Source organism: Myotis lucifugus, unplaced genomic scaffold (genome assembly GCF_000147115.1).
Source record: "Myotis lucifugus unplaced genomic scaffold, Myoluc2.0 scaffold_1211, whole genome shotgun sequence".
In the NCBI taxonomy this organism is placed as follows: Eukaryota; Metazoa; Chordata; class Mammalia; order Chiroptera; family Vespertilionidae; genus Myotis; species Myotis lucifugus.
The window spans coordinates 1-10,064 of NW_005872259.1; the positions used below are offsets into that span (position 1 = coordinate 1).

A 10,064-nucleotide genomic window follows, 5' to 3' on the forward strand; every position below is an offset into this window, starting at 1 on the left:
GGGGAGCAGATGGCGTGTCCTGGTGTGCCCGCGCAGGCGTGCCCGCGGAGCAGCTCCTGAGGCGGCGCTTACCTCCATGAGCACTTCGTCCTGCTCGTCGAAAGGCTTCCCGTCTTTCCTGTTGTAAAAGGTGGCCACCCCCACGATCTCCTCCTTCTTGTTGACGATGGGCATGGACAGGACGTTCCTGACGGCCCAGCCGGAGTCGTCCAGGGGGCCTTCCTGCGGGACGGCCGGCGCACATGACTCAGCCTCCTCCGGAGAGGAGCCCTGGTCAGTGTTCCCAGGGAAGGCGGGGGAGCAGACCCGAACCCCTGAACCCAGCAAACCCACAGGCAGGTGGGCGTGAGATACAGGTGCCCCGAATGCATACACACTTTGAACAATTATAAAGTCAGAGTTTATTAAATTAGTGAGTTATCAGCTATTAAAGTGTGTGTACATTTTTGGGGGGGGGGCGCGGGGACGCCCTGTATGTGTTTGCTGCTGTTTGACACTGCGATTTTGAGGTTGTTTCTTAAGCAGTAAAAGCCTATTCTGGCCCGGCCAGCGTGGCTCAATGGTTGAGCATCGGCCTAGGAACCAGGAGGTTCTGGTTCGGTTCCGGGTCAGGGCACAGGCCCGGGTTGTGGGCTCCATCCCCAGTGAGGGGCGTGCAGGAGGCAGCCGCTCCATGATTCTCTCTCATCGTTGATGCTTCTCTCTCTCTCTCCCTCTCCCCTCCTCTCTGAAATAAAATACTAATATAAAAAATAAAACTGAGCGTCCTGTCTGAACCCTGATCCCTTCTTCCCAAGGGCAGTGCCTGTCCTGTTGGTAAACAGCTACCTGGAAGGTGAACATCTCGTCCGCAGGGGCGTTCATGATGTTACAGATCTGCAGGGAGCAGAGGGCAGTCTCAGCTGCGCAGCCGAGTGGACACACGATTCTGAAAGCGACTGTCCGGCCCGGAGCGTCTACAGAGGCCGAGCGGGGGCAGGGGCTGGCGGGGGTACCCCAGGCGGGTGGTGGGAGGTGCCTGGCTGGCAGGGGTGCCCCCAGGCGGGTGGCGGGAAGGCTGGGGCTGGCGGGGGTGCCTGTGGGCTGAGGCTGGGGCTGGAGGCAGGGCCTTGGGGACTCACAAAGCCACTTTCTGCCACGTAGGTTGGAAGGCCACTGGCCAGAGCCCAGTGGTCAGCTGGGGGTGTGCTGGGGAGAGAAGCAGAGGGTCAGATGGGCCAGACCCAGGGTTGTGAGGCGTGTGTGTGTGTGTGCTCGTGTGCGTGTGTGTGTGCTCGTGTGGTGTGCGCGTGCGTGTGTGTTCCTGTTTGTTCCATTCTCTGAGCTCCGGGTGGGGCAGGGGTTGTGGGGGGGAGGGAAGCTGGGGAGGCTGCAGGCAGTGAAGGGTAGGGTTGGGGGCATTTGTGCTGCCTCCTCCGCCTTCTCTGCCCACGACAAGGCCACTGGCCCCGTGGGAACCCCTTTGCCTCCTGTGGCCTCTGGAGCTGAGCGTTGGTCCCCTGTCCTGTGGCCGGGCCGGGATCTGAAGGTCCGGTCCCTGTGGGGGCCTGTGGGTGGGGCCCTGACCGGCCTGTGGGGCCCAGGGCCATGGCCGCATGGCTGTAAGGCTGGGACCGGGCCCTCCCTGAGCCCCACCCGGCCGTGCTGTCCCCCAGCAGACGTCCCCTGGGGTCCATCCCACTGGGTGTGCGGTGTCAACGAGACCAGAGGGCCTGCGAGCTCAGGCGCGTGGCAGGGCCCCTGGACGCTCCCTGGACGCCCGGGATGGCCGCTGCGAGGTTCACCCCCCACTCATTTTCTCCAGGTCAGCGAGCCAGCGCCTCCCACCACGTGGGCGCCCGCAGCCCAGGATCCGCGGCACAGGAGGACCTTGGCACTCACGGGATGACCTTGATGTCTTCCTTGCCGTGGAGGAGGTAGTCGATGACTTTGTAGAAGAGGATTTCCTGAGGGTCAGACCACACGGGCGTCGTGAGGGGCTCCGGCCAGCACCCCCGGGAGCCTCTGGGAGGTGAGACGTCCGTCCCTGGCTCCCCAGTCCCCTCGCCCTCCCCCGTCCTGGGCAGGGCCGGGCCGGGCCCCTTGCTGCCCTGGAGTTGGGGGCTGGAGAGCGGCTGGCCTGTCCCCACCACCATGACTCACACGGCCGTCGGGGGTACGCGGGCCCGAGTACGGCTGGGCTTCCCCCATCAGGATGGGCCACACGTCGAAGAATTCCTGGCGGAGAAGAGGAAGAGCGTGAGCCGGCCGCCCGTGGCCTGGCGGGGGGCGGGGGGCGGGGCCTCACCTTCTCCTTGGTCATGTCCAGGAGGCCCACGGAGTACCGGTCGCAGTTGAGGTAGGCCCGCACGGTGTAGAAGGCCTTGTGGAACTGCCGCTCGATGTCCGTCAGCTCCTCAAACACCTTGTTGGCCGACCACAGCAGCACCTGCAGGCGGCACCCATGGCCCCTGGTCACACCCACCTGCCTGTCTGGGCACCACCCTCACCCGGAGACGCGCGTGCACAGCACCTGCTGCAGGACCCGGGGGACACTGAGCCAGGCGGCCCCCCAACAGCATCTCTGAGGGGCACCCGCCCCCGCTCCTGCCGCCTGACCCCGGGGCCTGGGAGCTTCCTGGGGGACGAGGCCTCCAGCTCCGGCCATGTCCGTGCCCCGCGCAGCCTGGTTGGCCTCACACCGGGTCCGTGATGAGTGATGGAAATTGTCATCAGTGGCCATGAGCTGGGAAGGCACAGCCTGGACCAGCCTGCCCTGGTCAGATGGTGGGGGCAGGGCTCTGAGGACACGAGCTCATGGTGTCCTGGGCCAGCAAGGTGAGGCGAGGGTCCCTGAGGCCCTGGGTCACCCCCCCCCCGGGCCTCAGCTGATGGCCAGGCTCAGACGAACTCCGAGGGGAGCCCCTCCCCAGTCCTCTATCTCCTCAGCCACAGCCCAAAGGCAGGGCACCTCCTGGCCCCCGCCTGTCTCACCCGCTCCCCCAACCCCACCCCACACCTGTCCTCCGGCCTGAGCACTGCCTGGGGCCGAGCCCCTCCTGTCAGATCATCCCCTGCATGGCTCCCCTGCTGCCAGTCCCCGGGGCCCCTGCGGCCCCCACTGTCACCGGCCGGGACTGGCTCTCATGGCCCCACCTGTGTCCTCCTGCCAGGAGGCAGCCCACTGCCCACGTAGACCAGGAGTTCCTGATGGTGGCCTGCTTCCTCTATGTCCCCGCTCCCCCCCGACCCGGCCCAGGGCCTTTGCACAGGCTGCGCCCTGGGCCTTCACAGCTGTGTTCGCGGAGCCAGACCCCGATGGCGCCCCTTCCTTCCCGACCTCAGGAAGCAGTCTCGGGTCTGGCCACTCGATCACAGCTGTGAGGTCAGGAGGCCCCGCAGCCCCACCCAGAGCCCCAGAGCTTGCTGACGGCGCAGGGGGCGTGAGAGCCGCCGACCATCTGCGCTGCGGGCCCGGTGCCAGCTGCCCCTGGAGTCTACAGGTGAGTCACCCACACCTGCCACCCACCTGTGTCGCCCACGTGTGTCGCCCACACGAGTCAGCTGGTGGACGAGCACCTCCGTCCTGCTGCGAAAGGCCTGGGCACAGCCCCCACACTTGTGTGAAGACAATCCCCCCCCCCGCTCGTTCCCCAGGAGCATCGAGGGGAGACCCACCGCTCCCACCCGGCCCTCCGTCTGTCACCCCTGAGCCCCGATTAGACCGGGGCCCTGTCACCGTGCGGCACCCTTGCCAGGAGCAGGTTCTGTAAGAGCCGGAGGAATGGGCGCAGGGTTGGGGTGTGTCTGCGGCGCTCTGACCCCAGCAGCCTGGCCCCCGAGGCCCCCCCTGCCCTGGCCTCCTGTCTCTGTTTCTAACTCTGGGAGCTGAGACACGCAGGTGGATGTTTAGGCAGCTGCCTCCTGTAGCCGCGAGGTCGGCGTTTAGAGCAAATAGCCCTGAAGGCCCTCTGCCCCCGTCAAGACCCGGCCCTGTGCAGAGCTGCTCTGACTCGGGGTGTCCTGGGGCTTCACCCCAAGGCCTCACACAGGGCCTGTGCTCTGTCCCTCTGCCCGAACCTCCTCCCTCCCCGCTCCTGTGGGGGGCCCTGGGCTGTTTCTGCTCGATGGCGACGACTCATGTCAGGTGTGGGCGTGACCTCTCTGGAGAAGCTAGAACCTCAGACTCTTTTATTTTTTTAATCTTCAACCTGGAGTGAGGGTATTTTTCTCATTGATCTTTAGAGACAGTGGAAGGGAGAGAGGAGGGGGGAGAGGAACATCAGTGTGACTGAGACACAGCGATTGGCTGCCTCCTGCACATGCCCCAGCTGACCGGGGCTTGGGGTCGAACCCGCAGCCGAGGTGCGTGCCCTTGATTGGGGACAGAACCTGAGACCCTTTGGTCCCGGGCTGACTCTCTGACACTGAGCAAAACTGGCCAGGGCTCCACCCAGCGTTATTGAAGGTAATGACCTACGTTAAAAAATGGAGATGACGTTACAACTATACCCACATATCCACTCATATAGGTATTCGTATTCCCTTCCAATCATTCACCTTTTTAAAAAATATATTTTTATTGAGTTCAGAGAGGAAGGGAGAGGGAGAGAAACATCAGTAATGAGAGAGCATCACTGATTGGCTGCCTCCTGCACGCCCCACACTGGGGAGGGAGCCCACACCCGGGCCTGTGCTCTGACCGGAATCGAATCGTGGCCTCTCGGTTCATAGGTCGGTGCTCAACCCTGAGCCACACCGGCCGGGCTCAACGATGTCTAATAACCAACATCAAAGCAGATAACTGTTCACAACCACAAATGTCACCCCGCCCCCAGTGCCGGCCCTTCGTCCTTCAACCACACGGCCCTAACGCTGGCATCACGCGTTCTATTAATTGGCCCACGTCTGCGGGGCCGTGACCAGACCGATGTCCACTCCTCTCTGGGCAGGAACAGGAACCCTCAGCCCCTCAGCCCCGTCCTGGTCGCCACAGGCCCTCGGCTGTGTGACCAGCGGCCAGTGCTCCTGCCGGACCTGCGCTAAGGTCACCCAATCGGAGGCGCTGCTGTTTGTAGCAGCTTTTATTCTTATTCTCATGGCAGTGACTGTCCCCGAATTCCCAGGGGCCGCATGGAACCCAGGCTCCGTGTGCACCCAGGTCAGCCTGCACTTAGGTGGCAGCACCTGATGACACAGCAAACCTCCCACCAGAGTCAAGCCAAGCACTCGGAGGCAGGGGGGCACGCAGGGGCCGAGGCGGCGTGTCCCCCTTTCCCACAGCACAAGGCCCCCCCTCCCTCTAGCCCCCACGCCCTCGCTCAGGGGCAGGCAGACGCTGTCCTGCGTCCCGTGTGGCCAGGGCCAAACCACCAGGGATCTCGGCCTCAAAGCAGCAGGACTGTGTTCCTGTCATCTGTGCACAATCCCCTGACTCCTTCCAGAGGGGGTTGGGGCAGCTGGTAGGCAGGGCAGTGCCCTCACACCCGCCTGGGCCCCAGGTGAGGGGTGGCAGCCCAGGTGCCCGGCCCAGCCTCTGATGTCGGCCGGCACACACAGCACCACACGACTCCTGGCAACCTGCCCAGGTGGGCCCGCCCCGCCCGCCTTTGTCCAGAGCGAGCTGGGGGCCTGGACCCCCGGCTGTGGCCAGGAGGCAGGGCCAGGAGGGTACCTGTCCGCGGCGCGTCTCACAGTTGTGCAGGTAGCTCAAGTGGTAGATCTTCAGGTTCAAGGCCCCAAAGTTCAGGTACTTCAGGAAAACCTGGAACGGAGGGTCAACCACAGGCGTTAAAGCCTGGCTTTCAGGCGCCCACAGACAGAGGGACGGAGCCAAGGCCGCTCGCACCCCCTGCCGGGGGGGGGGCCCGCACTCACGTCCTCGTCCTCCCTGGTGAAGCCCGGCCCGTCCAGCTTGTTCACGGCCATGACCACGGCCACCACGTCCTTGCCGTTCATGATGGGCGTGGCCAGGAGGCTCCTCGTCTCGTAGCCGGTCAGCTCGTCGGCGAAGGTGCTGAAGTGGGGGTTCTGTGAGGTGACGGAGAAAAGACAGAGGCTGTTGCTCTGTGGGCCTGGGCTCGGGGGGGCTATGGAGGCCCCAGGTCAGTGCTGACGCCCAGCGGCCCTGCCCCGGCCTGGGGAGCCCAGGAAGCTCAGAGGACGTGCCACGGGCCTGGCTCAGTCCCTGTCACCCCACCTTGGCTTCCAGACTCTTCAGTCCTCACAGCACCCCCACCCCAGTGCCCACCTGGGCTGTGGGCAGAACTGGGTCCCCCCACACCTGACACCTGGGCGCCCTCCTACTCCTGGCTGCCGCTCCTCCTGCCTTCCACGGCTGGGGCCAGACCCATGGGCTCCTCCCCCAAACATACGTGTGGCTGAACTAAGGGGAGCACAGTCTGATGGGGCGTGTTCGGGGGACAGCCAGCGGGTGGGCGTCGAGGGTTCCTTTGGGCCCCAGGATCTGTCCAAAGCCCCCACAGGCCTCCCAGGCCTGTGCGCCAGCTGGGGTCTCCCCACGGGGCTCCCACCACTCCAGCACCTGCCCCAGGGGTCCCACCACCTCAGCACCTGCCCCAGGAGTCCCACCACCCGAACACCTGCCCCAGGGGCTCCCACCACTCCAGCACCTGCCCCAGGGGTCCCACCACCCGAACACCTGTCCCAAGCAAGTCCCTGGTGGGGAGGGAGGGGCTGGAGGTTCTGTCTCCACAGGGGCAGGGTCCTCAAGCCCTGACTGGGCCCCGCCCAGGGGTCCCCGAGGTGACTCGGACTGTCCTTCAGAGGGATGTGCCGGCCTCACCCCCTTCCCGATGCGACGTGTTTTCACACGAGGCCAGAGTGAGCGGGTTCAGTGCTCAGCTCTGACCGCAGGACGGGTAGCGCTTGGCCAGTGAGTGCGGGTCTCGTGTCTGAACCGGAAGGTCCCGCGTGCTGAGCCCTCCGCCCCGAAGGTGGAACCAGACCCTCAGAGCAGCTGGGGCACCCGCAGCACAGGCGTGGGGTGGGGAGGCTGGAAAACCAGCCCCCGAGGGGACAAGACCAGGGGAGGGTCCCCACTACGGAGCGCCTCTGTTTCTGGGAGTCCGAGTCTTGGGCGACCCATTTCTTAAAAAGGAAGCGAAGAGAGAGGCTAATCCTGGAGATTACTCTGCTCAGGCCACGGAGGCAGGCGGTTGGGAGCAGAGGCGCTAAGAGGATTGCAGCCTGGCTGCCTCCCTTCTAGCCTGGGGTCCGCGCGCGTCCGTCTGTCTCCGCGGACAAGGGGACGCGGCTGCTGGGGGGCTCGGCCCCTCTGGACTCGTTCGTGGAAGAGGCAGGTCAAGGTCATGGCTCCTGCTTCTAGCTCCCAGGCTGGGCCCCTCCTGGGCTGCAGCCTCTCCCTGCTCCTCCCGGGCACCCCCTCCCCGCTTCCCCGGGCGGCCTGCTGACCCCCCCCCGCCCCCGCTTCCCCCCCTGGGACCCTCGAGGCCCTGGAGGCGGCGGGAACCCACCTCCCTCACGTCTTTCACGTTCACCATCTTCTTGGTCTGAGCCACGTGGCCCACAAGCCCGATGTCCAGCGGGAAGACGATCTCGGAGTCGGGGGGCACCAGGCAGTCCTCCAGGACGCGGCCCGGCCGCACGCCGAAGAGGCGGGTGGCGAGCTCGGCCACGCCGTTGCGCTGCCGGTACAGGAAGAGGCTGCAGCAGTCGGCGCGCAGGAGGGGGCCCAGGCGGCGCAGGATCTTGAAGAGCACGCGCTCCATGTTGACGTTCTCCTGCATGTCCCGCACCAGCTCGAACAGCGCCGCGCTCTCCCGCACCTGGCACAGCTCCCGGAAGCTGGCGCCGCCCGCGGGGAGCCCGTCCCCGTCCTCGCAGGCCCGGGCCGCGTGCTCCGGGCTCAGCGTCTTCCCGAAGTACCGGTCCGCAAAGCCGGGGTTCTGGTCCAGGTACCGCCGCACCTGCTCCTCGCGGAGGCTCATGGTGTCCGGCTGCCGCCCCGAGAGGCCGGCGTCCCCAGGTGTGCGCAGACTCCCGCAAACACTGTCATCAGCAAAGCCTTGCTTAGTGGCGATTAGAGGCCTGGGCCACCAGCTGACTCGCCACGCCTGCCCCCTCGCCTGAGGCCTGAGGCCTGAGGCCTGGGCTGCCTGCTGCCTGGGAATGACGGGGCCTTCGGGCGCCCCAGCGGCTGGGGGGGGGGGTGAGGTGGGGGGGGGCTTCCTTCCCGTGGAGGGAGATGACCCTCTCCACCTGGTCCCACAGGCGGCCCCAGACCTGGGCTCAGGTGTCCACTGGTGGGCTCTGCCTCGGAGACGGGAGACACAGCCCGGTCCCAGGCCTGGAGAGGGGTCCCCTGAGGCTCCACCCCCACAGAGGGAGTGGGGACAAGGGAGGGAGGTGGCCCAGCCCCGGCCTGGGCAGGAGGGGCTCACACACTCCCTTTTCCATGCTGGGAAGAGGCGGCCTGGGCATCCAGTCTGGCAGGGGAGGGTTTCACCTGGACGCACCCGGGTGCTGCTCTGTGAAGAGCTGGCACCCTTAGTTCAGTGTCTGAATGGACCCCCCGACCCCGCGTATTCCCCACGTGCCGGCACCTTTATTTGCCACAACCTCTGGCCGTGTTTGCAGGCGAGTTCGTTCCCGAGCACCCGTGCCTCACGCAGGGACTGGCATGTCTGGGCGGCAGCACGCACCTCTCGCCGAGGGCTTATCCGTCCGCCCCCGACGTCATCAGATTTAGCTTCTCTGTGATCCATGATGTGAAACAAGGTGAAGCTACCACGTCGCTGACTCACTTGCTGTAGGAGTGCCCCTTGCTTCACAGAAAAAAGACTGTGTGAGCACCCACAAGTCTGTGTGTGCCTATGTGCGTGCATGATTGCACGTGCACGCAGTGTGTGTACATGCATGAGTGTGTGCACGTACCTGTGTGTGTGCATGCGCACCGTGGACTGTGGGAGGCTGGGGTAGAAGCTCTGTCCACGGGAAGCAGTGTGCACATCTCAGCGAGCCTGGCGGCATCTGGCATTCGGATTCACCTGAGGCAGCAGCGACGGAACCATCTCAGGGGGAGGTTCTGGCCCCTCTGCTCACGGACTCCGCGTGGCTGCGTCTCCTCCTCATGGAGCCGTGTCTGTGTCGCTAGCACACTTTCCGCCGGGACGCAGGGCTTGTGTGTGAGTCTGACTCTTGCTGCACTCAGCCGGTGAAACTGTGTGTGTGTGTGCAGTGTGTGCGTGCGTGCGCGAGTGTGTGCAGTGTGTGTGAGTGTGTGCGTGTGTGCGCAGTGTGTGTGCGCGTGTGCGCGTGTGTGCAGTGTGTGTGCGTGTGTGTGCGTGTGTGTGCAGTGTGTGCGTGCGTGCGCGAGTGTGTGCAGTGTGTGTGAGTGTGTGCGTGTGTGTATGTGCGCGTGTGTGCGTGTGTGTGTGTGTGTGCAGTGTGCACGCCGGCTGGGGCGCCTCGTGTGCTGGGACAAGCGTTCTCCACACGAGCAGGGATCTCGGGGCTCTGGGCCCTGCAGCGGTGACACCCCATGGGCCCAGCTGGCCGGGTGCGGGGTGGGGGGGTTGGCTCGAGGCTCCCGCCTCCGGAGCCATGCAGCGGCTTCTTGCCAGGATCTGCTCCAAGGTTCCCCCGTCTCCTAAAGATAGTGGGTCTGACTGGGGTGGCGGCCGGCCTGCAGCTCTCGGATCTGGGTCCAGGGCTGCCGTCGCCTCGCTGGTGGCAGCCCCAGCAGCTTCTCGGTGTCCCCGGGCATCTGCCCTGTGCTGGGCCTGGGTGTGAGACACGTGATGACCACCACCTGGTCAAGCGCCTGGGGAACTGGGTCTTGGGGGGCACTTCCTAAATCTGCCACTCACCCCGCCCTGAGGCCCACCCTCCGGTCCTGCCAGCGTCCGACTCTGCTCCCTCCTCCCCTCCAGGCTGAGGAAGCTCCCGGGCTCACGGCAGTGGGAACCCACGCCCTGGGCGCAGGCACAAGCAGCTCGAGGCGTCGGTCACCCTGTGGCTGACAGTGCTCCACGGAAGGCGTGGCCCGCGTGCTGGCCCCTGGGCCTTGCTAACACCACCTGCCCGCCCCCCCCCCCCCCCCC

At 65.5% G+C, this 10,064-nt stretch overlaps 1 protein-coding gene across 1 annotated transcript; it reads right to left on the minus strand.

Moving 5' to 3' along the window:
* Positions 1-72: 72 nt before the first annotated feature.
* Positions 73-7,957, minus strand: LOC102439404 (rod cGMP-specific 3',5'-cyclic phosphodiesterase subunit beta; the record flags this gene model as incomplete). Its single annotated transcript, XM_006107482.3, has 9 exons — positions 7,476-7,957; positions 5,857-6,009; positions 5,654-5,743; positions 2,288-2,428; positions 2,143-2,217; positions 1,882-1,946; positions 1,122-1,188; positions 829-876; positions 73-222 (listed from the first exon to the last, which is right to left on the minus strand). Coding segments are annotated over exons 1-9 (1,263 nt in total), but the record flags the coding sequence as incomplete, so codon positions are not given.
* Positions 7,958-10,064: the final 2,107 nt, after the last annotated feature.